At 40.9% G+C, this 26302-nt stretch overlaps 1 protein-coding gene across 2 annotated transcripts in view; it reads right to left on the minus strand.

Annotated features, from left to right (window-relative positions):
* The window catches only part of Aak1 (AP2 associated kinase 1), a 189693-nt gene that overhangs the window by 78983 nt on the left and 84408 nt on the right, over positions 1-26302 (minus strand). For both annotated transcript variants that reach the window (XM_013022572.1, XM_013022571.1), the window contains exon 3: positions 2039-2157. In XM_013022572.1, the coding sequence (XP_012878026.1) occupies positions 2039-2157 (119 nt within the window). The remainder of the gene's footprint in view (positions 1-2038; positions 2158-26302) is intronic.

The following is a 26302-nucleotide window of genomic DNA, read 5'->3' on the forward strand; positions in this document are numbered from 1 at the left end:
GGTTGGTGGATTTTTTAACAAGTCCACTAAATTGAAAGCAAATCAAATCAAATCTCTCACAGATAATATGAGACTAGGCCAGAACTTGAACCATGTCATTTAACTCAGAATCAGATCCATTAAGTGTGAGCTCTGTAGCTGGCTTTTCATGGTTCTTACACTACAATGCCTGTCTAGCACAAAATAATACCTCAAAACATATTTTGATGGGTAGAACAAAGTAGTAGAGGAATGGGATTGCTTTTCTCACAAAAGTAAATGAAGGCAAGTGCTGGAGGCCCATGCCTGTAATCCTAGCTATTCAATAGACTAAGATCTGAGACTTTCGATTCAAAGTCAGTTCAGTCAGGAAAGTCCATGAGACTCTTATCTCCAATTATAACCACCAAAAAGCCAAGAGTACACATCAGCCACTGAAGGATGACCATACAAAGAGTAGACAAGGCCAAGGCTGTGTATATTCCCACTTAGTTGTTGGATCTCTTTCTACTCTGCCCAAAGCACTGAAATCCAAGATATAAGGGAACCATCTCTAGTTGAAATATGCATCTGCTGTTACCATTATTCATATATCCATTTCATCCAAAGTTGATTAAGCCATTTATCCTATCAAACAATGTAAGGGAGAATAAAGTTTATGACTGTAAATAACTAATTTTCTGATGGTAGAACTGTATTAAACAATAGTTCAAGATAACTGATATAAACAAAAGACTATATATTTAATGTTTTTATTATACACAATGACAAACTCTCATATAGTCATCAATGCATGATCATTGTGATCATCAATACAGGGCCAATCTTGCTTTCCAACATATATCTCTAATGCAAAGACATTTGAAGAACGTAACATAAATTAGAGACTTGAAAAAAAATTCTAAATTGATGCACAATTTATGTATGATAAAACACTCAGTTCTTAATGTGTTTGAATTCTAACAATTATATAACCTTATCTGCTCCAAATAATACATTTTCATGTCCCAGAAAGTTCAAATATGTCCCATTATCAACAACTACTTCTTTTATCTCCATAGATCAATTTTGCCTGTCCAGACTTTTTTGTTTTTTTGTTTGCGTTACGGGTTTTTTTTGTCAGTTGTGGGGCTTGAACTCTGGACCTGTGTGCTGTCCCTGAGCTCTTCAGCTCAAGGCTAGCACTTTACCACTTGAGCCACAGACTTTTGCCACTCCCTCACAGACCTTTTTTTTTTTTTAAAAAAAAAAGATCATTTATATATTTTTTATTTATTTATTGTGTGAGTGTGTGTGCACGTGCGCATTACATGTAAGCACAACAATCCTAGGGCTTGAACTCAAGGCCTAGGCACTGTTCCTCAGGTGTTTTTGTTTTTGTTTTTGCAAGGTTAGCACTCTACCACTTGAGCCATAGTTCATTTCCAACTTTTGCTGGTTAGCCGAAGACAAGAGTCTCACAGCTTTCCTGCCTGGGCTGGCTTTAACTATGATCCTCAGCTCACATGAACAGCTGGGCTATTCATGGACTTTTTAATAAGTAGAATGAGTATGAGGTACCCAGGTTTGGGCCTAAACAGAGAACAAGCATCATAGTTAGAAAGCAACATATATATACAGAATATAAAGTTGTAAAAGGACTTGCTCACAGAATGCTGAGGGGTTCAGGATGGTAGATATCTAGGATTGGGGGCTGATAACTTGACAGGAGGCTAAAAGGAAGCTCCAGAGAAAGTGAGGTTCAAGATTAAATGCCACAGTTCATCTCTGGAAAATAAGCTGTTAAATAGGCTTTTTTTCAATGTCCTCAAATATTTCTCTGATCTAAAAATTGGTCAGTTCTCTCAATATGCTTTCTTTTTCCTCAACCTCCAGCTGATAAGATCAAGGCAGGAACAGTGTCCTATATTCTTTGAGTATCCACAGAACAATGCAGAGAACTCTCTGCCATCTCAGGGAAAAGAACAGTCTGACCGCCTGTCCTCTATGACTTTCTTATGAGAAAACAGTCTCTACCCCTGTTTGAAAGCAGCACTCCCAGGTCCAGAGGCAACCTTACCATGATTTGGATTTCCCTCTTGCACACCTGGAGGTCATGCTCATTGTTGACAAACATGCGTTTCAAGGCACATTTTAATCCATTGCTTGTCCTCACCAAAAACACCAGAGCAAATCCACCTGTGAGAGAAACAGATATAAGCTCTTTTGAGTCATGTTCAAAAAAAGTCATCAGATAACTATGGGGCTGCAGGTGCTGCTGCAAGAGAAACACAGATATACGCTCTTTTGAGTCATGTTCAAAAAAGTCATCAGATAACTACAGCACTGCAGTCTCTGTTAATGGTACTGATGCTACTGTCACCCAGCCCTTAAGGGTAGCCTGACTTACAAGACATTCTTAAGATTCTTGGAACTCAATAAGTATTACTTATAGGACCAGGAGCAAACACTACTCAACACATATCTGAAGATCAAAGATGAGCAGTAATCATCTTCCAAGAAACTACAAATAAGCAGATGAATGAATAGAAGAAAAAGACCCAATTACATCTACCCAATGTCTTTTAAATACTCTTATTTAATCCTTGCCATAATCCTGGATGTTATTTTTCCTACAAAACAAGCACTAGCTGAAGAAAAGAAAGGCTCAAAGAGATTCCAGTCACATCGAGACTGTTGTTAATGTGACTGCAGTACTCTTGCCCTCATTAGAGAGACTAGAAAATAATAAGAAAATTGTTTTGATAATGCTTTTCTTCTCATCTCTTTCTTCTCACTCTATCTTCCAATTTAAACCTAAAAGTAGATCTTGATAGGTCTCTCCCTCCCACCTTATGGACTACTGAGAAGATACAAGATATAGGTAGGAGGGGCTGGGAAGGTGGCTCAGTGGTAGAGCGCTTGCCTTGCATGCCTGAGGCCCTGGCTGAAGAGCTGAGGGACAGCGCCCAGGCCCAGAGTTCAGGCCCCATGACCGGACCCAAAAAAAAAAAAAAGATATAGGTAGGAGAGTGCTGTTCTACACAGCAGACATTAGGACTCAATTATCAGAAAGACTTCTTAACATCTACCCTAAAAGGCAGTTCAGAGATCATTAACAGAAATTTATATAACTCTATCAGGAATTCTCAAATAATTCTAAATTTGTTAAAGCTTAGAGTTCCACAAATTCTTAGAACTCCTAACCTCAAAAACCTCACCCCAAAGTACTGTGTGAAGTATTCAATGTGCTTGTTAAGAGGATTAAATAGAAAGGTATGACAAAGCTTTAGAATAAGCAGCAGTTGTGTGGAACACTCAGTCCATCAGCCTAACTTTGTACATCTCCACCATTTAGCTGTGCAGCAAAATGTCACTAGGCCCAGAAGTGGTCACTAATTGTGTGAAAGAGAACAGAGAAATAAGTCATTAGTACAACAATTTGAGTTAAGGTTAAGATATAGCACTAGGGCTAAAACTGATAGTTCAACTCTCTTGAGAAATAAGACTTGGGACTCACAGTCCCATTCTAATTCCTCTGGGGCTCAGTGTTATATCAGAACCTATCTGTTGGTACCCATGGCATTTCTTTATTGTGAAAACACTGTACAGAGGGGTTACAATTACATGGGCAAGATAGTGAGTACATTTCTTACCAAGCATTGTAGCTTCCTCCTTGGTTTACCCTTCCCATCCCTTCCCAGCCTCCCCCCACCCCCATTCCCAATCCTCCCCCCCTAAAGTTGTAAAGTTCGTTTTTGACATGACAACTTGTACTTCTCATTGTTGCAACGGGTCCACCTGTATCCTTATTTAAACGACTTGTTTTTCCCCTTCCCCTCCACAAATTATATGGACATCAAATACAGTGAAAGCAGGGGTTATACTGTGGGGGAGGGACATACATAGCAACACAGAAATAATCTTCTAAATGCGTTAGAAACAAATGCATGAAAGAAAAAAAACATTTAAATACATATCTTCGGGTTCATTTTCCTAACTTTACCTTATCTGACCTTTTCTGCTTGACTCATACATATACTAGATATTGCAAATAAGGGAAACCAGGGGACCCATGTTTCTTTGGGCTTGGCTCACTTCACTTAATATAATTTTTTCCAAGTCTTTCCATTTCCTAACAAATGGGGCAATGTCATTCTTTCTAATGGAGCCATAGAATTCCATTGTGTATATATACCACATTTTCTTGATCCATTCATCTACTGAGGGGCCCATGGCATTTCTTATTAGTTTAGCTCTTACTAGTTCAGTTGAGTATGATTCATTTCCATAAAGCTAGAAAGAGCTTTGGTCATAAAGCATTGTTGCATGTTTTCATAAAATACACACAAAAAGTCATGAAAAGCAATTCAGTGCACTGAAATGTTTTAAATGTACATCCACTGATTTACCAAGGACTTCTTCTTCAATATTCAGATAAGCACTAAAACCTTTCAAGTATTAATTTTAACTATGTCTCTAATCTTTGTATCTCAATAACATTTTTCCACTTTCTTATAATTCACTGAACTATTATTAAATTTTTACTGTTTCAGTATACTGAATGTACTGGTATTTTTCCCAAAAAGTTATTTTAAAAAATCCATGTTAAAATAATTGGAATTCAGGAAGACGCTATAATAAATTACAAAATTTTTATTCATACTCAAAACTGTTTTGCATATGGCCGGAGTATTCATTTTGTGGATTTTTGGATGTTTTAATAATTCATAGGAATACAGACTTTATAGTAATTCTCCTAGAAAGCATTACATCCAAGAATTTTTCCTCATATGGAAAAAACAAAAGAGACTTAGGTATCCCATGGCTATTTATAGGCACAACCTGGAGCATTATCGTTCTTCTGACTGTCCAAAAAGTGTCCTTTCCAGTTAACCTTCTAGAGAAACATCCTGTAATATACTTTAGATATTAAGGAGACATCAGATACTGGGAATGGGTATTTCTTTCATTAGAAATGAGTATCCCTTTTATTTTACTCCCAGCCAAGGACAGGAAGTGACAGAGCACACATTCTATATACTTGAGAGATGACTTGCAAATAAACTTCAAAATACACTGTTCATCACAGTTTCTACCCGTCTTGCCTGAAGAAGATCTTGTATTTTCTCTACCCAGCATACAACATATTTTAAAGGCTTTTCAATTTGTGGGGCCTCACACCACTAAAGGGCAAGTTCGTCCTTTCTGAAGCAGGATGATGGCGCTGCAGTGTGAGATAAGTGCCACCAGATGGGAGCAGTGCAGTAGCAGACGGGAGCAGCAATGGCAGCAAGATGATCTTGCTAGCTAGGACTCAAGAAATGGGTCACCTACCACATTATCCAGCAAGTACAACCCAAATTCTTAAAGCCTGCAACTACAACAAATGTAAAAGAAAAGCAGTGACTTGCTGCTATGCCTAACATAGTGAGGACATTATTAAGCACCTATGCCTATAAGAGGGCTTATCTGTAGTTGAAGATTTAAACCATAAAACATTTATGGTAAGAAAATCTGGCCATGCCAATCTCTCTGCCCACTGACATTTCATGAAACATTAAAATAACCTCATCAATAGACTTATTTAATAATAAAGTAAAAATGGATCTGATCTATTAAGTGAAGCAAGTAAATAAGCAAGCAGGATAGTTGTAACATGTCCAGCCTAATTATGAAATACATAGGGCCTTTTTTTTTAACTCACACAAAAGAAATGTGCTTTCTACCATTTTCTTAAAATATATAGCACTCGGTGTGTGTGTGTGTGTGTGTGTGTGTGTGTGTGTGTGTCAGACAGACAGACAGACAGAGAAGGAGGAAGGGAGAGAGGAGAGAGGGAGCAGGGAGGGAGGGAGGGAGGGCGGGAGGGAGGAAGGTAGGGAGAGTGTCCTGGGGCTTAAACTCAGGGCCTGGATGCTATCCCTGATTTTTTGTGCTCAAGGCTAGTACTCTACCACTTTGAGCCATAGCACCATGTCCAGCTTTTGGGTAGTTAATTGGAAATAAGAGTCTTATAGCCTTTCCTGCCCAGGCTGGCTTTGAACTGCAATCCTCATATCTCAGCTTCCTCAGTAGCTAGGATTGTAAGTGTGAGTCACCAATGATTAGCTAAATTTATAAACTTTGATGGAAAAGTAGATGACTACAGTTTACAGTGAGTTTTGATGATTTTGTCTGTTGGGTTCTCCTCTAGATCATCATGTTACCACTATGCAAAATATAATGCAAACTAAATAATGAATTAATTTTTCTCAAATTGTTAATACAGACAACAGAAAAGGTAAGAGTATGGTGGAGACTATAGCTATTCCACTTGGAAATACAGACAGTTCTATCCACAGCATTAATTCTTAAATATAAGCCAGAAAGCCACAGCGTTATATGAAAGCTCCCGACTTAAACACTGGCAATAAGTCACACTTTAATGCAACACACAGACAGACAGACAGACACACACACACACACAACACACACACACACACACACACACCAGGCAATTAAGTCACACTTTAATGCAACACACACACACGCACACACACACAAAACAGGAACACTTTACACATTCTCTGGCCTTCCAATGTTCTACTTCTGATCTAATGTAAACTTATTCATGGCTCAAGTGGTAACACTGTGAGCAAGAAAGCTGAAGGAACTAAGGGAGCATACAAGACCATGAGTTCAAGCCTCAGTACTGGCACAAAAAATATTAGTATTTCCTTCATTTTACTGATGGCAAAGAACAGGAAGTAACATAGCTCATGCTTCACAAAGTTAAAAGATGACTTGCAAATAAATTCCAAAATGTACACATTAACTCCTGTGTTGGTTCAGAGTTCTTACCTTTCCTTCCCAAAGAGGTATTGATGGCATATTCCCCAACATTTGCATATGAGTATTTTAAAGGCAGTTCAAAAAAAATTATTCATTTCGGGCTGGGATGGTGGCTCAGTGGTAGAGCGCTTGCCTCGCATGCATGAGGCCCTGGGCTCGATTCCTCAGTACCACATAAGAAAAAAGAAAAAAGCCGGAAGTGGCGCTGTGGCTCAAGTGGTAGAGTGCTAGCCTTGAGCTGAAGAGCTGAGGGACAGCGCCCAGGCCCAGAGTTCAGGCTCCACGACTGGACCCCCCCCCAAAAAATATTCATTTCTATCTCCACAGCAACTGAATGAAGTAAACAATCTACTCTATCCATTTTCCCAATAGGTAAGAGATACAGAGAGACAGTTTCTTACATAAAATCGCATAGAATTAATTAGTAATAGAATTCAAATAAGATCCTTCTCCTTTCTATATATTTTTAAACCAACTACATACAACACAATGTACTTATGTATAGTCTCATTAGCTTTTACAATTTTATACATTTGTTTTGCCCATCAACACAATCACCCATCACTGAAGAGTTCTTTTTTTGGGGGGAGGGGGGTCCAGCTGGGGCCTGAACTCTGGGCCTGGGTGCTGTCCCTCAGCTCTTCAGCTCAAGGCTAGTGCTCTACCACTTGAGCCACAGCACCACTCTCAGCTTTTTTCTTTTTTCTTATGTGGTGCTGAGGAATCAAACCCAGGGCCTCATGCATGCAAGGCAAGCGCTCTACTGCTGAGCCATCTTCCCAGCCCCCCCCCCCCACTGAAGAAGAGTTCTTTATGTCCTGTATTAGACATTTTTCCTAACTTCAGATAATTTTTATCTCTAGAAATTAGTTTTACTTTCCCTAGAATAGATGAAATCACAAGTAGATACTCTTTTATGTATGACTTCTTACATTCACCATATTCCAAAGATCCTCATCATTTTATCTACCAGTAGTTTTGGCTTTTGCCAGCTACTATTCTACTGCATATTCCATAAATATTTTATCCACTGAAAGACATGAGAACTGATTTTAGCTTTTGGCAATTATGAATTAAATATCTATACAAAGGTTTCTTTTTAATAGGTAATTGCTGGGAATTGGGAGCTTAGGCTTGTAATCCTAGTTATTCAGGAGTCTGAAACCCACAGGATTGTGGTTCAAATCCAGCATAGGCAGAAAAAGTCTGCAATACTCTATTTCCAATTAACCAACAAAATGCTAAACTGAAGGCATAGCTTAAGTGGTAGAGCGCCTGCCATGAACAAGAAAGTGGAGCTCCAGTACAGCACCTAAAAAGAATATAGGTAATAATTTGTCTTACATAAGAAAAGAACTGTCGAGCCATATGGCAAGTGTATATTTAGTTTTATAAGAAACTGCCTTTAAGTTCCTCACAGTGATTATATCATCTTATACTCTCCATAGTCACATGAGAGTTCCAGTTGTTCCACCTCCTCAGTAACACTTGGTATTACAGGAAGTCTTTTTTGTCTTGGCCATTTATTTTAGTGAGTACTAATATTTCACTGGGATTTTAACCCACAGTTCCTATAGATCCTTCATTTAACCTCCTAGGATAAGGTGCTTTCTACCATTTGCCTAGAAAAAAAAATATTTTAATAAGCCCAAGATCGTGTGGTTACCAATGAAATTACTGACATAGCAGGATTTCTACCTCTCTAATAAGCAAAGAGGACAGAAATGCCTGGTTTTCTGCTGAGAGAAGGTAAGAATTTGTGATTCAAGAATCAAGTTTTTCACAGGCTAGAACTGAATTAGATGTTCCTGCTTCAATCTTTAGTAGGCCTGTGAAATTGTGTATTATAACCTTTACTTGACCAACTGGAGGATTATATAACCTCTAAAATCTCTTTTAGTTCTGATATCTAAGGAATACAATCACCAATGGAATTTTTTTTAAGACCAAGAAAAAAATAATCTCTTCAGGAGTCTCATCCTGATATTTGACATCCACAATGGTGCTTTGGAAGAAGAAAACAGCACGGTTCCTGTCTCTATATCAAATACTGAATCACACTGAATGGTACCAGGCTCAGACACTGTTCTGAATAAAGTAGATAACCAGTGACTTCCACTTGGTGAGGAAAAGTAAGGTGAGTGGGACAGAAAAGAAAAACTCCAAACTGATTATCTGAGTGGTGATGGAAAACAGCTGGGCAGACAATGAGAATGATTAGACTAAGAATATGAGACAAAGAAGACTGCCATGGTGCTGAGACAGCATTTCTGGACTTTCTACCAAAGAGGTTTTGCTGAATAGTGCCAAAAATCTAGGCACTAAAGAGCTGGCCATATTTTTCTTGTTTATAAAAGAAAATTTGGGAATGGATCCACCTTTCTAACATTCAAAGTCATGAAGCAAAGGAGCCACAGACTACCAAAATGAGAAACACTTCATCCAGAATGCTTTGTTTCCCACTTTTCTGACCTCCGAACTCTTTTAAAAATAATGTTAAATCGGGCACTGGTGGTTCACGGGTATAATCTTTGCTACTCAGAAGGCTGAGATAAGAGGATTGTGGTTCAAGCCCCATGACTGACAAAAATCATAATAATGTTAAACTCAATACATGTTGCTTACTTAATGGAGTTTGAATTGTGCAAAGAAGAGGAAAATAACCATAAAACTCCTGAAGCTTTTATAAAGAATCAAAGAACCCCGTTAAAGTGGGGCTGACTCAAGAGAGATGGGTAAAGGGTGACCATGACAGCATTACTACCTGTATTTCCCCATCTGCAGAGTTTAGAACTCTAGCAATTTTTCAATTGGCTTCTTCTATGCTCTAGGATTAAAGCTATATGAAACCTCTAAAGGGCTGGGCTTTACACACATATCTTTTCTCAGCTTTGAACAAAAAATGAGGTTCAAATAACCCAGGCAGCTCCATCTCCCTGAGGCTGACCTCTCAACTGTCCAAGGTTCCTCAGAGCCTTTGGGATTAAAGACAGGCAAAGTCCCTTGCACACGGGAAGTAAGAAGATAAAGGTTTTTCCTCTTTGTTTCCACCACCCCCCTCCCCACCATAAAAAAACCCTTTTTATCTGCATAAAACCTTACTATAATGAAGTTTTTGTTGTTTGAACTCAGGGCCTTACATTCTTGCTTAGCTTTTCTGCTCAAGGCTAGTACTTTATTACCTAAGACATGGCTCCACTTCTGGCATTCTACTGGTTAACTGGAATTAAAAGTCTCAGGAAGTTGTCTGCTTGGACTAACTTCAAACCTTGATCCTCACAGCTCAGCCCCCTGAAAAGCTAGGATTGCAAACATGAGCCACTAGCACACAGCTTCATAAAGTTTTAAGTCTAGAATATCTTTCTGAGATAGGCCCCAAAGCCTAACAAGGCCAGGATGATCAAATAAAGAAGCAGAATAGCCCAGGTCTCATTAAACACAGAGGCTACTAACACGATCACTGTGAGGGAGATCATGACAAAGGGTGACAACCACAACAAGGCAGGAAGTGTATACCTATTCCTGGGGTACCCACTCCTCAAGTCAAGGTGCTATAGAAGAATATGAGATGAGGAATGCCATTTCATCTGATTTCCAAAAGAAGCTTGCCTTTGTAGGTGACATCTCTTGATTTTTAAATTCAGGCAACAGACTTAAAAAAAAAAACCAACCTCCTACACCCTATTCTAGCTAAGGAAAACATGACTCCAGGCTAGGACTGAACTAGATGTCTTGATCATTCTTTCTAAAAGCCTGTAAAAATAAGCAGGTCATGCATTAAAACTGCCATTTGACCACTGGGAAATGGAGGTAAAGAAAAACCTAAGTGGCCTCCCCAGTACTGCCCTCCGCTAATATAGTCCTCTGGGGAGGGAACTTGGGTACACTACCCACTGTGTTCTTGAGCTCCCAAAATGATGACCAAGAGGCTGACAAAACCCTTCTCACACTGAAGACAACTTTGCCAGAAGTTTCAGAGGAAGAGACCATTTCCACAACTCTAGAGCAGATGGCAGAGAGCTCAGAAAAGTCTGTACAGGAAAAAAGGTCAAGCTGAAGCATGTGTCAACACTGACTGCAATGAGGGCTTGGGTGTCGTTTTTTTGCACGTCAATCTCCGCTCACTTGCCTCAAATTAAAAACCACCATGTGCCAGCTCCTTCTGGGGAACATGGCAAAGCAGTCCTCTCCTCAAGCAAAAAGAACACCCAGATGGGGACAGCTTGAGGGATTCAACTCCTTCTCCCCAATAGAACTGTGGGCAGAGATTGGTCCCCACTGGAAGTGGCACAGAAATATCAACAGAACCAAGACTAGAGCCCAGGTTGAACACAGAACACCAGCAACTGGCTCTTCTTCTCAAGGAATATAAGGATCGGGGAATACCTACAACTGAGGGGAGGGAGGGGTGTTCACACACACACACACACGCACGCACGCACGCGCGCACACATACACACACACACACACACACACAGAACTTGCCTTTATGGACAAAGAAGATTTTTAAGAAATCATGCTGTTTTATGCATACCAAAGGCTTGTGAATTATTGCACACATAGAATCAGCACAGCAAGTTCAGCCCTATCATCAGCTAAGGCTGACCAAAACACAGCCTTCCTGGGCTACCTGGCCCCGTGTTCACTGTACTACTGCCCCTGGGTTGGCTATATGGCAAATATAAAAAGTGGTTATATTGTTTGTTCACTGAAATCCATAGAGAAGCTTCTCCAGGTCAGACTAAGCCTGAGCCACTCTCATTTGTCTTCACTGCAGCCAGTATCATCTTTTCAAAACATAGATCAATGCCACTCACCTGTTTAGTGCTGCTCAAGGTTTGTCCATTTGTTCTAGAATAAAACTCCCTGTGCTGCTTATGGCCTGTAAGGCCTGAAAGATGGGATCTCCCAGCATCCTCATATATCATAGCTTTCCACTGCTCACTATTCCACAAAGCCTGCTTGCTTCCTCCAATCTACCTAAAGTTGTTCATGTACTTTTCTTTGCCCATGTCACTCTATCCTTGGCCTGACCAGTTTCTACTAACATCCTTCAGGTTTCAGGCTAAATCTTACTTAACTCCAGACTAAGCCTTCCTTGATTGCCCCTACTCACAGCTGCTTCAGATAAGGTTGAGTGCCTAGTTGTACACAGTATCCTCTACTTTTCCTTCAGAATATTTCGTAAGTATAATTAAACACTTGTGTGGGTAATTCCTGGTTTGATGCCTTCTGCCCTAGTAGACTGTAAATGGACTGAGAGCAGGTACGATGATAATGATGATGACAGGATAATTTACTGTGGGGCACTCACGTGTTTTGTTACACAACTTGTTTGACTAGTACAATAAAGGAGAGCAAAACAAACAACAAAGCAACAATAACAATAACAAAATACTCTATTGGGTCTCAGTACTTCAGAAGGTTAGAATCTCCATCCTTGGGCATTATGCTCAAAGTACAGCTATATGGGAGAAGTTTCTGTGTTATCACAATAAGGAACACTTATCTTACAGATGATCCCTTCTTTCAAAAATATTCACCGGACATCAGTGGCTCACACCTGTAATCCTAGCTACTCAGGAGGCTGAGATCTGAGGATCACGGTTCAAAGCCAGCATGGGCAGGAAAGTCTGTGAGACTCCTATCTCCAATAAACCACTAGAAAACTGGAAGTGATGCTGCGGCCCAAGTGGTAGAGTGCTAGCCTTTAGCTGAAGAACGCAGGGACAGCGCCCAAGCCCAGAGTTCAAGCCCCACGCCCAACCAAAAAAAACAAAAAAACTCTTGTACTGGGAAAAAGAAGTCAAGAAGCACTGGACTCCATACCATCCTTCAGTTGAGAACAGGAAGCCAGAGCCAAGCTTTCCCTGAGGCAATGGCCACCATCTTCCAGAAAGTGGTATAAACACAGAGAAGCTGAGAACAGGTGAGGGAGCTATGTCAGTACCTAGATGCTGTAGATGCCCAAGTTCTGGCTCCATTCATTTCCAACATGTGTATGATTACTGGTCCATATTTTCTAAACATAGGACTTGGCAAGGATAAAACATAGCCTGACATTCTCTCAGCTCCCAACTGTTAATTCTAGAGTATTCCAGTTTAACTCCATGCTTCAAAGCTTTCTTGGTTTTCTCTTTACTACTTTTAGAGTAAGATCTTAATTCTGTTCAGAAACAACACTTTCTAGTGTGCTAGTATGAGTTCAGTATCCATGTCATGGATGTACACGGGTATCAAAGTACCTTTGAGGCTAAGTTCACCTTGACCATACTACCTTCTTCCACCCCAACTAATGCTATCACCAAGTAGATTTCCTAACCCCAGAAACCATCCTTTCCACTCCATCCTTGGAGCTCCTTCTGTTACTGTTTCCCCTTCTTTTTGCCAAAGCATACAAAAGCTCAAATTCCTTAATGCAGTAGTATATAAAAACTTTTATACTTTTCCTGATCTTACCATAAAAATTTCAAATACAGTAAAATTGAAAAAAAATCACACTGCAACCATCCACATATATATACCACCTGTAATGTACAAATAACCTTTTACTCTCTGTGCTTTATATACTCATCTATCCAAACATCAACTCATCTAATCTTTGACAAACATTTGGATGAACCTCAGTGAATTTCCCTCTTAAATACTTCAGCATACAAATTTATGGTGGTCAGGGTTTGTGATGGGTATTTCTGAACGCCAGCTTTTCTTTTTCACCCATGGATGCTGAGGATTAAATTCAAGGCCTCATACATGCTAAGTAAGACTCCCCCCACTCAGTTATATACCCAACCCTTAGGTATCAACTTGACTAGTTTGAGGGATGCCTAGAGATTTAGTAAAGTATGTTTCTAGGTTTGTGAGCATTTATAGAGAATAGTGGTATGGGGGGGTGTCAATAAACTGAGTGGGAGAGATCCATTCTGAATATGGGCAACACCAGCCAAGAGGCCCAGGGACCAGACGGAACAAAAAAGTGGAAAGGAGTAAACTTATTCTCTCTGCCTTTCTCACTTTCCCTTCCTCAATAGGTATGTTTTCTGTTGCTGTTGTCCTTGGATGTCAGATTCCAGGTTCTTCAGCCTTTGAACTTGGGCTTGCATCAGTGACTCAGGTCTGACTCTCCAAGGACTTTGGCCTCATAGTAGGGACTATATCACCACTCACTCATTCTCTAGTTCTGAGGCTTCCAGACTCTTGAACTGAGCTACTCTTGCCTTTTTCAAGTTCACCAGCCAGCTGCTGACAGTCATGTAGAACTTTCAGCCTGTGTGCCTTATAAGCCAATCTAATAAGTTCTCTCTACAAATATATGTCCTATTGGTTTGGTTCCTTTGGAAAACTCTATAGTTTTCTTAAAATATTTGTATCTCACTTGTCTGCATATGGTCTCTCACTAAGCCTATATTCTCTCAGAGAGCAAGGATATTTTACTTCCCCACAATGATTCCATTTACCATACTCTTCACCTCAAGCTGATATAATGATTAGATACATTCTATCCAGTGGCCCACTTAAGCCAGCTGGCTCATATCTCTCTTAAGAATCTGAAGTAAATACCAAGAACTTTGATCAGATGGTTGCTATACAACCACCTTATAAGAGGCTACTGTCAGCCAAGGGCACACTCACAAATAGGCACAGAAGAATGTTTTGCAATAAAGAAAAAATAATAAGTAGATGCTTGGAAGAGGTAATCTGACATTATGAGGATGCCCTACAGGAAGAGAGGTAGACAGACAGGAGAATCCACACAATCTAACTTCATATCCCACTCTTGGGTTTTGGGGGTTCCCTTGTGTTTGTCTAATAAATTCCTCTTCATTAATCTAATTTGGATTAAATTTTTGATCCTTCCACCAAGTAGCCTCTAAGCTACCAATAGGTTTGTATAATATTTAAACTCTAATATGATCTAGAGTTTTAATCATTTCAAGCATTATAGAGCCTAACAGAAAGCATCCAGAACAGACTACTAGAACATTGAAAACTGTACTTTGAGGGCTGAGGGCATGTGGCTTAACAAACATGAGACACTGAGTTGAAACTTTAGTACCAAAAGGGGGAAAATTGCATTTCATGAATTAGAAATTTTAGAAATTTTGGGAATGAAGCTATGGCTCAAGTGTTAGAGTACCTTATTAAGTAAAAAAGCCAAGTAAGAGTGTGAGGCTTTGAGTTCAAGCCCTAGTAGCAAAAGGGAGGGAAAGAAAGTGGGTGAGAGGGAGAGAGGAAAAGAGGGAAGGAGAAAATACAGGCAGGCAGGCAAACGGGTAGGAAGGAAGAAAGGGGAAAAATGGAAGGAATAGCAATTACCCTGAACTGATTATTACATACTATATACATGAATCAAAACGTTACACTATAATTTCAATTAGAAATAAATATAGTTGCAAAAGAAAAAAACTGTACTGAGAATGTTCATTACTTGGGGATGTCGGAAGGTGGTTTTTACCTAGGATTATCAGAAAGCAATCATACAGAAGAGGATTTAGTCCTTCAATGGAAGGAAACACACAGGCTGGAGTCTATCATATTAAATGAAATAAAAGCTCAGCTAGGGCCACACCTGTCAAGACGTTGACTCAAAAAAAGAAAGGACTAGGAGCACACCAGCTCCAGCTAATAAACAGTATTATTTCTGCCTTTGGTGTAAAACCAGAACTGGAACTAGGGTGAGGGGAGTAAGGCTCTTACCTGGGGCACAAAAATACAGAGTCACTATAACTGATTTTCCTTTTATGTCAGGCTGCAGAACAGCTGGCAACAGCTTTGTTACTGATCCTGTTCATTATTTTAAATTCTGACATTTTGTTCATCATGTTTTTTTTTGCATTGACTTTTATGATTACAATACTGCACATAAATCCAATTACTGTATTTGGGGCACCTCCTTCAATTCTAGAAGTGAGTGCCTCCCCTTAGCTCTCTGGCCCTGTATGAACCTACAATCTGCACAGTAGAGAAGATGGCCCAGGTAGCAGCTTCCATGAAGGCTTTTCCACCCTGTTCCACAGAAGCTCTGAGTTGAGATACTCCTTCAGGAAAAAGAAAAACTTACAGAAAGACTCTGAAGAAAGTAAGGGCTTGGAACAGGAAGAGAACAGTCCTGTAGAGCTTGTTTCTGGCTCTCAATGGAGTTCTAGCCATGCAGTAAAACTCCAGGGATAGCCTATTCCCAGGCCCTCTTGGGCCCAGCTGTGATCTGATTTGACTCGGGCTCCAAACCAAACATACAAAGCCAAGCTTTATTGATGCAGAGATCCAATATTGACAGCCTAGAAATCAAATTAGCATAAATGAGTACTAAAAATAAAAGTGATATAGGGTTTAGAGGAAGATAGTCCTTTCATTAACCACAGGGTATTGAGGTCCTCCATGAAGGACTGAAGAAGGAAGCCACAGGTCAGAAGCCAGAAGCTAGGGGGGGAAAATCTGAAGCTTAATTAGGATTTACAATGTTCACTCCTTGGAAGCCAGGCACGCAAGGGAAACCAAGGTGCCCCAGAAGCTTATAACCAACAAGGAAGAGAGATCAATCTGTAAATCAGGAGATCCCACTGGGCCTAGAAGGAAGAGTAAGACAATGCTGTCCAAGTGTCTTGTACTGCTGTTAAGGCCATAAGTCAAACCAAGTTGAAGAGGGAAAGGGGTAAGAGCTTAGTACTCTGCACACTGTATCAGCAAGCAGTTCAAGCTAAGCAGTCAAGCCTTCTGGTAGGAAAGCCAGCTGACAGGTACCACAAACAATATATAACATGTATAAAAATTCTATAAAATTACCTGAAAGTTCTACCTTAATGGGTGTAATCTAAAATATACACAAGAGAATGTTCAAAAACACCACACACGCACACAAATCTATTAAGTATGGAAAATGGAAAAATGATTTTTTGTCTAGTAAAAAAAAAAACTATTTTAAAAACCTCAAAATGCCCATACAAAAGATATTATACAGCCAGTAATATTTTAACATTTGGAATATATTAACATGTTCACAATACATTAAATAAAAGCAAAAATACAAAGCTCTAAGTTTATTAACAACCCAGCTACCTAAAGATAGGTGCCGAAGACAAAGAGATTAGAAGAAAACACAACAAAAATGCTGTGATGAAAACACATAAAAAAATTTCTAACACTAATTTACCTGTAGGTGATAGAATTATAGATGTGTACTTTCTTCCAAATCCTTTCTATTTTTCCAAATTTTTGATTGCAACCATGTATCATCTTTATATTATCATTTTTTTTGGCATACATTAGCAATACAAAGGAGGATTTTATTCTGTTTCCACAAACAGTACTCAGTGGAATGTATGCAATGTACTCCAATTTCTCTATCCAATTTCTCTATCAGGATTTGAACTCAGGGCCTCTTTCTTGCTAAGCAGGTATTCTATCACTTGAGCCAGATCCCCAGCCTTTTATTTCTCAGGCAGGGTCTCTCATTTTCTTTTTTCTGCCTGAGGCCTGATCTGAGCAGACATCCTCCTACTTTATTTAAATTACCCATGCAATGTTGAGGTAATAGGCATGTTACCACCATGCCCAGCATTTTTGTCAAGATGGAAGTCTTTTTAACTTTTTTTTTTTTTTTGTCGGTCGTGGGGCTTGAACTCTGGGCTCAGGCGCTGTCCCTGCACTCTTCAGCTCAAGGTGAACCTCTACCACTTGAGCCATAGTACCACTTCCAGTTTTCTGGTGGTTAACTGGAGATAAGAATCTCACGGATGGGGCTGGGAAGGTGGCTCAGTGGTAGAGCGCTTGCCTCGCATGCTTGAGGCCCTGGGTTCGATTCCTCAGCACCACATAAGCAAAAAGAAAAAAGCCGGAAGTGGCGCTATGGCTCAAGTGGTAGAGTGCTAGCCTTGAGCTGAAGAGCTGATGGACAGCACCTAGGCCCAGAGTCCAGGCCCCACGACCGGACCCAAAAAAAAAAAAAAAAAAAGAGAGAATCTCACGGACTTTCCTGCCTGGGCTGGCTTTGAACTGTGATCCTCAGATCTCAGCCTCTTGAGGAGCTAGGATTACAGACGTGAGCCACCAGCGCCCAGCTTTATAACCTTTTTTTAAAACCAAAAAAAAAATCCATGAAAAATTTCAACGTTTTAAATAAAGACAATTAGTATTGATTTTCCTTTGGCCTATAGCTCTATTATAGCTGGATACAGCATTGTTACTGACCCTCATTTTATGTGAAGGTACTTTGTTCATCCTGGAGATTTTACACTAATTTGTTTCTACATTTACTCTAAGTCCAACTGGCTAAATTCCTGGAAAATGTTCCCACTGGCCATAATGGTCATGCAGTGAGGTAGACCAATGCCTGTCTTGTCTTCTAGAAGCACAGAGCAGGAATTAAAGCAGGAGAATAGCCTGGAGACAGGAACAGCGTGGCCCAGAAAGCCTCCCACATACCCACTTAGGTTCTGCCAGACCACAACTGCTACAAAGCCTTCCTCACCTCCACTAACCCCTTCTTCCTCCTCAATAACTTTCTGGGATTAAAATAGAAAAATCCTTTCCATTCAAAAGATACACAATAACTGATACTCCCTCCCCAACCACATGGAAGCTGAATCAGTCTAACAGAACAATACTTTAAATATTTTTATGTTAACAAGTATGTTCAAATTTTCATGGAGGCATAAATATGATGTACATATACATATTCAAAGATCAACCAAATAAAATGAATTATAATGCTTAGCTTATTTGGCTATACTGTGAAGCTTATTAGGACTTAGGTCCACCTAGTGACATTTATGCATATACTTTAAATTTTTAAAAAGGAGCCAGGAGCTAGTGGCTAATGCCTGTAATCCTAGCTACTCAGAGGTTAAGATCTGAGGATCACAGTTCAAAGCCAGCCTGGGTAGGAAAGTCCGAGGACTCTTATCTCCAATTAATCACAGAAAATGCCAGAAACAGCTCTATAGTTCAAGTGGTAGAGCACTAGCCTTGTGCAAAAGGAGCTCAGGCCCACAGTTTAAGCCCGGGACCGGCAAAGTAATTAATTAATTAATTAAATAAATTTAAAAGGGACCTAAAGGCTCATTTTCACAAGATCAAATCAATAATCACAGAAGCATGACCACTTAGACATTGCAATAATAACAACAGATCTATTTGAATATAGGAAGAAGCACACACAGTGTTAAGGCCAGCCACAGGCTTATTTCTCAACAGACCTTTACATCTTCCATCTACTTTATAGCACTTCTGTTCAGGACACTGCTAGAAATAGCCTGTTGAGATTCATCTCTGTGCTAAGCACTCCCACACGCATTAACTAATTTCATTCTCGTAACAATCCCGCGAGACAAGTATTATATCCATCTTGTCAATGGGGACCAACTGCAAATTCACTATGAGCAGAACTCCAATCATCTTTCCCAAACCTAGATATTATAGACTGTGCTCTTGTCCCTTGCTACCATGCTCACAATCACAAAATAGGCTTCCAAAAGATTCTCCAGCACACTTCACTATGATTTTCTCATCAAGGTACCCAACATCCATTAGAGACCCAACTTACACAAAATGAGACACAGCTAAGCAAGGAATTCACTTAATTTTCTGATGTCTGACCTCTGGCTCCACATACTTAACAGTGTCTACTATACAGTCCTATAAATACCCTATGCAATAGGGAAGGTAGAATTTATTCCAATAGTATAAGGGAGAAGTGGTCTTCTAACACTCCTCCTCTTTGCTCATTCTGCCCCCAGGGCAGGAAGCGCTGAGAGAGTCCTAAGTAACTACTGGTGCATTGCTTTTCAGCACATCTTCTACCTTCCAGCACAGTGGAGTTCATTTCTCAGATCAGACTGCAGCTGCAAAGCTTGAGTTACATTCCTTCCTCACCCAATTCTATTTTCTTACCCTTTGTTTTCACTCTAAACAGCAGGAAGCAGGACACAATCTATACTGTGCCAAAAAGGAGCCCAGATGTTGCCAGTGCCTCCCTCCCAATCCCTGAAATGTTTGTCTCCACGGGACACAGGAGGGACTTCAATGGAAGCCAGCACTGTAGGTCAGGAAGGCTAAGAGAAGTTAAAGGAAGTGTTCTTATTCTTAAATTCATCCTTGTATCCCACTCAGCTTCATTAAGGCCTCCCAAGAAATTAAAGCTCCTAGGAAACTGTGGTTTGAGTTGTGAGGGTCCTCCTGCATTGGAGAGGAGACGGGGTACAACTTGCTACATTCCTCACTCCTTCCCCCTAGGGCAATAAAAGGGAACACAGCCACCTCACCTCTCAGCTTTCAAGCAGTAACTAACTGTAAGTGAAAAGCAGCATTAGGCAAAATCACAACACACACACACACACACACACACATCTCAGTAGGGCTATGTTAGTAAGAGTATGTGATGGGGGACAAAAGGGTAGAAAATACATTCTGTGAAACTCAGAACAAAAAGACAACTTAGACTTTCCTCTGAAGGTTGAATATAGAGAGATGCAGTTGATTAGTAGGATCCTACTTCATTGCAATTAGTGATTCAATCCTAAGGAAACCTGAGTCCAAAGCTGAGCACATCAACAACCTGGCTCAGGCTACAGTTCAAATGCAATGAGATCTGCTCCGGAGTACACCACCTTCTTCTCCACACCACAGATCTATACAGCTCAGCCACCTACCTTTAGATCTAAAATTATTTTCAGGGTCAAAAACATCATTTTAAAAAGTCTCATGCAGCAGTTGTACTCACTAGACGCAGCAGTGGTATTTACTAGACACATGTGGAAAATGAAAGACAACTTGTGGGAATGGATGGGAGGGAAAAAGTTGGTAGAGGGGGAAAGAAGGGTCCACTCTTTATGTGATTTATGTTACTGTAATCCCTTTGTATATCACCTTTATAATAACAATTTAAAAATTTTTAAATTTCAACACCAAAGGGCACTGAGTTTTTCTCCTTCTACCATCCCAAACTTAAGTCCTATAAGATCCTGAATGTACCCACTGTCTTTCTTTTTTTTTTTTGATTTTTTTTTGGGGGGTCCGGTTGTGGGGCCTGAGTGCTATCCCTCAGCTCTTCAGCTCAAGGCTAGCGCTCTACCATTTGAGCTACAGTGCCACTTCCGGCTTTTTTCTTTTTGCTTATGTGGTGCTGAGGAATCGAACCCAGGGCCTCAGGCATGTACTGTCTTTCATGCCCCTTTCCCATATCAATCCTGATGTCACTTCTACCTTTGGTCCTGCCTCTAGAGTCTATTACTCCCTAAAGAGGTTTCATTCAAGAAACTATGCCCCTAATCCCCTGTCTTTATTTAGCATATTCCAAGTTTCTGACTTAGAAGAGGAAAAAACCAAAACCTCACACTCATTACTGCTTTCTTCATCTTTTTCCTTTCTCTACAAACACATTTTAAATAACCTATTTTCTCTCATTCTACCTCCTGATATTCAGGCCTTCTGCAAGGCCCAGACCTTCCTGTGGTTCTTTCCAGATGGCCCCTGACATAGCAGCCAAGCAGCGATTTTTCACTGCTGACATTCTTCTCTCTTCCCTCTGGGTTTAAAGGATGTTGCATGCGCAGTTTTGCCATACATTTCTTTTTTTTTCCCTTTGGTGGGGGGTCCAGTCGTGGGGCCTGAACTCTGGGCCTGGGCACTGTCCCTCAGCTCTTCAGCTCAAGGCTAGTGCTCTACCACTTGAGCCACAGCACTACTTCTGGCTTTTTTTTTTCTTTTTGCTTATGTGGTGCTGAGGAATCGAACCCAGGGCCTCATGCATGCAAGGTAAGCGCTCTACCACTGAGCCATCTTCCCAGCCCCCTGTAGAGTTTTCTTTAAAGACAGATGGCAGAAAAAAAAAATTACAAACAGAAAAATATATTGTATTTTATGTTTCCCTTTTAAAAAAGAGTGTAAGAATGTTTTTATAATATCTGTAGGACTAATGACTGTCTCTAGAAGACTAGACCCATAGATTTGACTTTCTTATTGGCTTAATGGATATTTCCACTTGTAATTTTCATATGTACCCCAAATTCAGCCAATCAGCCCCTCCCCCTGCCTCATTTCCTGTATTTTCTTTTTTTCTTTCTTTTTTGCCAGTCGTGGGGCTTGAACTGCACTGTCCCTGAGCTCTTCAGCTCAAGGCTAGCGCTCTACCACTTGAGCCACAGTACCACTTCTGGTTTTCTGGTGGTTTATTGGAGATAAGGGTCTCACAGACCTTCCTACCTGGTCTGGCTTTGAATCATGATCCTCAGATCTCAGCCTCCTTAGTAGCTAGGATTACAGGCATGAGCCACTGGCACCGGGCACTTCCTGTATTTTCTATGACTGTGGATGCAACCATCTAATTATGTCTGCTTGGAACTCATCAACCATCATCTACCCTATCTCCTGTCTTCAGTAACATCTTTGTTCCAGTATCTAATTGATTATCAAATCTTTTCTCCACCTCTTTCAAGTTTGCTTATTTCTGCTTACAGTCATTAGCATCACCTTGTTTCAGATGCTCCACAGTTTTTTTCCTGGAATACTGCAATTTCTTAGTGCATGCTAAGAACAGAAACCTTTAGGTGGAGGTACTCCTTAATTCAGTGATTTATCTTTTTTCTGGATATGTCTGGCCCTCCACGTGGGGGGGGGGGGTAGGGGAGGCCTGGGAAAGAGCTAGAAAAAGAGAGCATCTGGGCCTGGGCTAGGCCTTATCTAGGGTATGGGCGGAGAAAGGTGTGGCCACATCAAATTCAGATATGACCTCATCGATGCAGATGTGACCTCTTCCAGGTGTGCCAGTTGCCTAGGTAACGCAGGTACTAGGTGGAGACTTTGCTGCAAAGAGGGTGGAGTCTGCTTGCCATCCAGAAGCGGACCTTACAGCATTGCGATAAAGTACTAGGTAAATAGCTAAAATGCTGATAAAGGGCCTAATTAGCTGGCTTCAGTGCGGCTGTGGGATCCATGTTTCTAAAAGCAGCTGAGCCGAGTGCCAGTGGCTCACTCCTGTAATCCTAGCTACTCAGGAGGCTGAGATCTGAGGATCGCTGTTCAAAGCCAGCCCGGGCAGGTAAATCCATGAAACTCTTATCTCCAATAAACCACCAGAAAAACGGAAGTGGCACTGTAGCTCAAGTGGTAGAGCGCTAGCCTTGAGCTGAAGTGCTTAGGGACAGCACCCAGGCCCAGAGTTCAGGCCCCACGACCCCCCACCAAAAAAAAAAGCAGCTGACACAATGATCATTTGCCCACCTGAGAAGCTACTATCCCATGATCAGGAGATATATGAAGAATACTTTGAAGAAAATCAAGAGTGTCTTCATGTTTAGAGAGAGAATATAATAATATGTGTGATTAAATAGGCTGCACCACTCTGGGGTAGGGCAGTAGTGAGAAACTATCATTGCTGCTCAACGGGTCTGGGGGAAGGAAGCTAATGACTTCGCAAATTCTTGTTTTCCTGAAAAGACTGAGGGGGGGAGGGGGAGAGTTACTGTAGATAGTATCCACATTCTAAATGACTAGTCAAGATCCTACAGAATGAAACCTCTTTGCCAGACGCCAGCTCAAGCTAGTGTGAACATTAGACATGGTAAAAGAGGTAAGTTAGGCTAAGGCAGTTTCACAAACAGAGCTCAAAAACAATAGGAAAAGAAGAAGAAATATAGGTTGTGGAAATAAAATTTGCTGTCCCAAAAGCCTTTGCAAATATGAGGAAAAGGATGCTGATGTTGAATCTCTCCAAACTTCCCTCAGGCTGGGAGAAAGTAAGATACCAGTGAAAGTCCCACATCAGCCTCCAGGCTTCTAGCCATGACAGTTCAGTCACCCACCCACCTTTATCATGTGTGACTGCTACTTCCCAGAAGTCTGGCAGCATTTCAAACATCTCCACGTGAGAGATACCAAGGGGCAACAGAAAGAAAGAACAATGGGTAGGAAGTCAGGAGGCCTAGTTCTGGGCCAAGTTCCACAAATGACAAGCCATCCCACTTTTTCTGGGCCCTAGTTTCCTTATCTGTAGGGTAAATGTGGTGCTGGATGACTCTGACCTCTGGAGCTGGGTAACTGCTATACTTGGGTGATTCTTTAGGGACAGCAAACACACAGGACTAACTCCTAAATTCTACACAGGAATTGGAAGGATCAGTTTCTTTAAAAGACAAATGTTGCTTTCATGCTGGGGGGGAGGGGGTGGTCAGTGTGAAGGTAGAGGGAGAAGAGCAAGGAAAAGGAAAAAAATTACAGCAACCCTCTGACATCTGAGCAATAGGGGCATTACAGCAAAACATTCTTTCCTTTGGGGAAGGTTTCACTCAACTGCACACAACTGCACCACTGAATTTTCCTGACAGGGGCACAAATCCTCAAGGCAGAGATTTTCAGATAAGGGTCTCTTAAAGAGTTTACAAAGTAAAAGGCAAAACTTGAAATTCATTGTGTGTGTGTGTATATGTATATATGTATGTTTGTGTGTGTGTGTTTACAGTACAGTCAGTAGCCAAAGTCCTTCTAAGTCTCAGCTACAAAGCTGACAGCCCAAAGATCCTATCGGCCTGAGTGCAGCTCAGCAATGGGCCCAAAGACACTTGTTCCCACTTTCCTGATGTCCTTTGATTTCATCATTTGATTCCTAGCAATTTGATTCCTAAGACCTAAGTCAGAAGCAATTCATCAGATTCCATGAGCGTAGCTGTTTGTATTTCAATTCTGAATTGACTTGGTTTCATTTTTTTTCCAAAACCATAATATTTGTTCAAAATATGAATTTTCACCTATAAGGTATATTGAATAGGTAGGTTTCATTAGATATCCCATGAAGAGACCACCACACGCTATTCAGGCAGGAAAAGAAGCTTATTTACTGAACTGCTGCCCTGGCCCTGCTTGGTGGATAGGCATGGCCAAATGGGGCAACCCACCCCTGGGCCAGGACTTATCTAGGCCAGGGACAGGAAGAGGTATGGCCAGGTGGGGGAAAGGTGTGGCCACACGGGTTCTAGATGTGACCTCAGGGCCTGGACCCTCCTAAGGTCAGATGGGAGGCGTGTGATCAGAGGTGGCCCAAGATGTGACCTAGCAGGAGGGGAAGGTGACTACTTCCAGGTGTACCAGCTACCTAGGTAACAGATACTGGGTGGAAACTTAGCCAAGAGGTAGGGAGATGTCTGCACTGAGCCTGCATGGCCTGTGGCAGACTTTACATCATCCACAGTACAAAACACCCTGTCACTACAATAAAATACTTATAAATTTTAATTCAAGTTTAAAATACAAGGGAGGAGGTAACAATGCTTGACAAGAAATGTATTCGCTGCCTTACTCATGTAACTGTACCCCTCTGTACAGCATCTCTACAATAAAATAAAATTAAAAAGAATTTCAGAATCCTAAAATCCCTAGTATTTGTTAACAATCTCATTTAAGTGGCAGCAGAGTTTTCATCTATTTATGTGACATACCTTTTCTGGAGAAGCTCTTATAAAAACACCTGATTTAAAAACAAAACAACAAGTCTCTGTCTCTACTACTATTATTACTACTACTATTACTACTAGTACTACTATGTAGCCCAAGCTGGCCTTGAACTTGTGATCCTCTAGCCTCAGCCTCTATTGTACTGCAATTACAGGCATGTTATCACTAGGCCTAGTTCCTTTAAAAAGAGAGAAAGAAAGAGGAAGAATAGGAAGTGGAGGAGGAAGGACTCAGTGGATTCTCTAAGTAGTTGGGAGGTCTGTTATCTTCACATGAACACCCCTCCCTAATACTCAAGTATCTTCTACAACTTAACCAAACTTCCAGTACTGCTGATGGAGAATGCCTATTCAGAAACCCTCAAAGGTTGTTTCAGCTACTTTCCTCTGCATCCTACCAACCTCAAGAAAGGAACTAGTTGGGAATAAAGATACATTACTTAAAGCGTTTTGTTTGGGCTATGTTTTTTGGTTTTGGTTTTTTTGGGGGGGTCCGGTCATGGGGCCTGAACTCTGGGCCTGGGCACTGTCCCTCAGCTCTTCAGCTCAAAGCTAGCTCTCTACCACTTGAGCCACAGCACCAATTACGGCTTTTTTCTTTTTGCTTATGTGGTGCTGAGGAATCGAACCCAGGGCCTCAGGCATGCAAGGCAAGCGCTCTACCACTGAGTCACCTTCCTAGCCCCTGTTTTTGTTTGTTTTGTTTTTTGTTTTTTTTCTTGGTGCCAATCCTGGGCTTGAATGCAGGGCCTAGGCAATGTCCCTTAGCTTTTTGCTCAAGTCTAGCCCTATACTATTTGAGCCACAGCTTCACTTCTGGCTTTTTTGGGAGATAATTGGAGATAAAAGTCTCACAGACTTTCTGGGCTGGGTTGGCTTTGAACCATGATCCTCAAATCTCAGCCTCTTGAGTAGCTAGGATTACAGGTGTGAGCTATTGTCAGCAAAATATTTGTCTTTAAGAAAAGAAAAAAAGAGGAAGTGGTGCTGTGGCTCAAGCGGTAGAGTGCATACCTTGAGCTGAAGAGCTGAGGGACAGCGCCCAAGCTGAGAGTTCAAGCCCCACGACT

The sequence above is a fragment of the Dipodomys ordii genome, unplaced genomic scaffold (genome assembly GCF_000151885.1).
Source record: "Dipodomys ordii isolate 6190 unplaced genomic scaffold, Dord_2.0 Scaffold63, whole genome shotgun sequence".
NCBI lineage: Eukaryota > Metazoa > Chordata > Mammalia > Rodentia > Heteromyidae > Dipodomys > Dipodomys ordii.